The sequence below is a fragment of the Helicoverpa armigera genome, chromosome 18 (assembly GCF_030705265.1).
Source record: "Helicoverpa armigera isolate CAAS_96S chromosome 18, ASM3070526v1, whole genome shotgun sequence".
Classification (NCBI taxonomy): domain Eukaryota; kingdom Metazoa; phylum Arthropoda; class Insecta; order Lepidoptera; family Noctuidae; genus Helicoverpa; species Helicoverpa armigera.
In genome coordinates, this window is record NC_087137.1 from 10,721,616 (window position 1) to 10,723,639 (window position 2,024).

A 2,024-nucleotide genomic window follows, 5' to 3' on the forward strand; every position below is an offset into this window, starting at 1 on the left:
GGTTAGGTTAAATAGCCTAAATTATACAGTAATAATGAAACAACAAATGGATTTTCTTATATTTTATTACTGAACAGCTCACTTCCTCTGCACATTCTGTGGGCGCTGCATGTCCCTAGGGAAGGTGCTCTTGGGGGGAGTACGGATTCTCCTGTTCTTCTTAGACCTGTTGCGCACTACTTTGCTGTGGATCGCGCATGAGACGCAGTAGTGGAGCTTTGCGTACAGCTTAGGCAGCTGGAATGCTGTGGAACAAAATAATAATTTATTTATAACTGTACAATACCTTGATGTCCCGATTATTGAAGAATATGAGAAGGATTAACAGACCTAAATGAATATTGTAAACCAAGTTCTACTGGATCTTGCAGATCTTGGATTGGACTGATAAATAAGTTAATTTGCAAAGAAATATCCTCATAATACATTAAAATCTACAGATCAGTAACTTGAGCAGAAACATGATTATTTCTCTTAACTCAGAACATTGCCTTACAATAGTTCTAAGAGCCGATAGTATAGGTTATATGGATGTTGTTTATCACGGAATAAGAAAGGTATGTAGTCCTAGGTAATAATGTACAACCAAAAAGCCGATACTCACATGCATATACGGATGCTTCGTTGATATCCCTGACCGCGGCGGCTTCGACGATATTTCTGATCACGAACTTTTTGATTGCCTTGTCCTTAGGCACGCATCGCGCGCAATTGGTGCATCTGACGGCTTTCACGTGTCCACGGCCGTGCTTAGCCCGTCCTCCATTACGGCGTTTGCGAGTCTGAAAACAGAAATCGGCTCATGAAGCCACATGCTCGACTTGATAAAGGTGACGCGTGTATTTTAAACGGACGAAAATTAGTACACATTAACTGAAATCGATTAACTTATAACACTTGTCGTTTAATTCGAGTAGTTTCTGGAGTATAAGCACTAATTAGTCCTCATTTAATTGAAAAAGTTTACGCACCATGTTTCTAACCTCCGAATCTGAGAACAGAAAACGATGGAAAAGAACTTTTTAGCATAGACAATTCACTCAGTCAATGATGACATTGAACGATTTCCTTCTTCCTTTAGCTCACTTTTCTGATGTTGCTAGCATATATAATAACACATTTTTACAATATTAAATTATTAAATCAATCGTGAACATAATTTTATGAGCGTTTTCGTGAGTTTCTTTTACATTTTCATTTCATTTTCTTCATTTTCATTCCCTAAAACCTCTCTTATGTACTTCCTCTGTATAGTTCCTTATTTATTCCCCTTAGGTATATATTTTATGATATCCCCTGATACATATACCTAATCTCTTATGTACTTCGCCTAGTCCCTTATTTATTCCTTTTCCGTACTTTCTCCGTAGTACTCCTGTGTACATCCATATATTCTTTCTTCTGTACCTAATTCCCCTTTGTCATTTCCTTGTATACCTACTCCCTGATGCAATTTCAGTTTTGGTGCCTTATATACTCTGCTATGTCTTCCCTTATATATTAATGATTTACTGATGTGCTAACTAACTTGATATATTTAGAGCCGGAAAGATGCAAGAAGCAGTTCACAGCGAACGGTAGAGTGGCCATCATCAACTTGCTGACAACGTGAGAATATTAGACTCCCATCGCTGGACTACTTTAGTAGCACTTTTGTTTATACCTCGTTCATACTTTAATTATGACTTTCATATTTTATAACAGCTATAAATTGTCTAGCAAGTTCAACCGTAATAAATTGTATAAACCAAAATGTTTATAATTTGAAAAAGGCGCTTTTCAGGTCAGTCTATGGGAAATGAATGGTTTCCCAATTTCCGCAAATGTTGCTAGATTAGAAAAAGCATCAAAATCAGATGCAATTTATTACAAGTACAATTTCAGTTTGAATCTATCTGTTATAAGAACATTGGCGAGAAAATATCAAATAATTAAAATTAATTATTTTCATACTGTCGATCATAAAATTTGGAAAAAAGGAAAATAAATGAGTTCATTGACAAGTTCCACGTTCCGAATGGTCA

General features: G+C 36.2%; 1 protein-coding gene across 1 annotated transcript; it reads right to left on the reverse strand.

The window, feature by feature from the left end:
- Positions 1-47: 47 nt before the first annotated feature.
- Rps26 (Ribosomal protein S26) lies at positions 48-1,107 on the reverse strand. Its single transcript, XM_021340188.3, has 3 exons — positions 972-1,107; positions 605-782; positions 48-245 (listed from the first exon to the last, which is right to left on the reverse strand). The coding sequence occupies exons 1-3, from the start codon at positions 972-974 to the stop codon at positions 79-81; spliced, it is 348 nt and encodes a 115-aa protein (XP_021195863.1). The 5' UTR covers positions 975-1,107; the 3' UTR covers positions 48-78.
- Positions 1,108-2,024: the final 917 nt, after the last annotated feature.

Bases quoted from the DNA above. Each gene is read 5' to 3' on its own strand.
- Rps26 (XM_021340188.3), bottom strand. The intron at 246-604 runs GTGAGTATCGGC...TTTGTTCCACAG, and splicing joins CGAAGCATCCGTATATGCAT to CATTCCAGCTGCCTAAGCTG.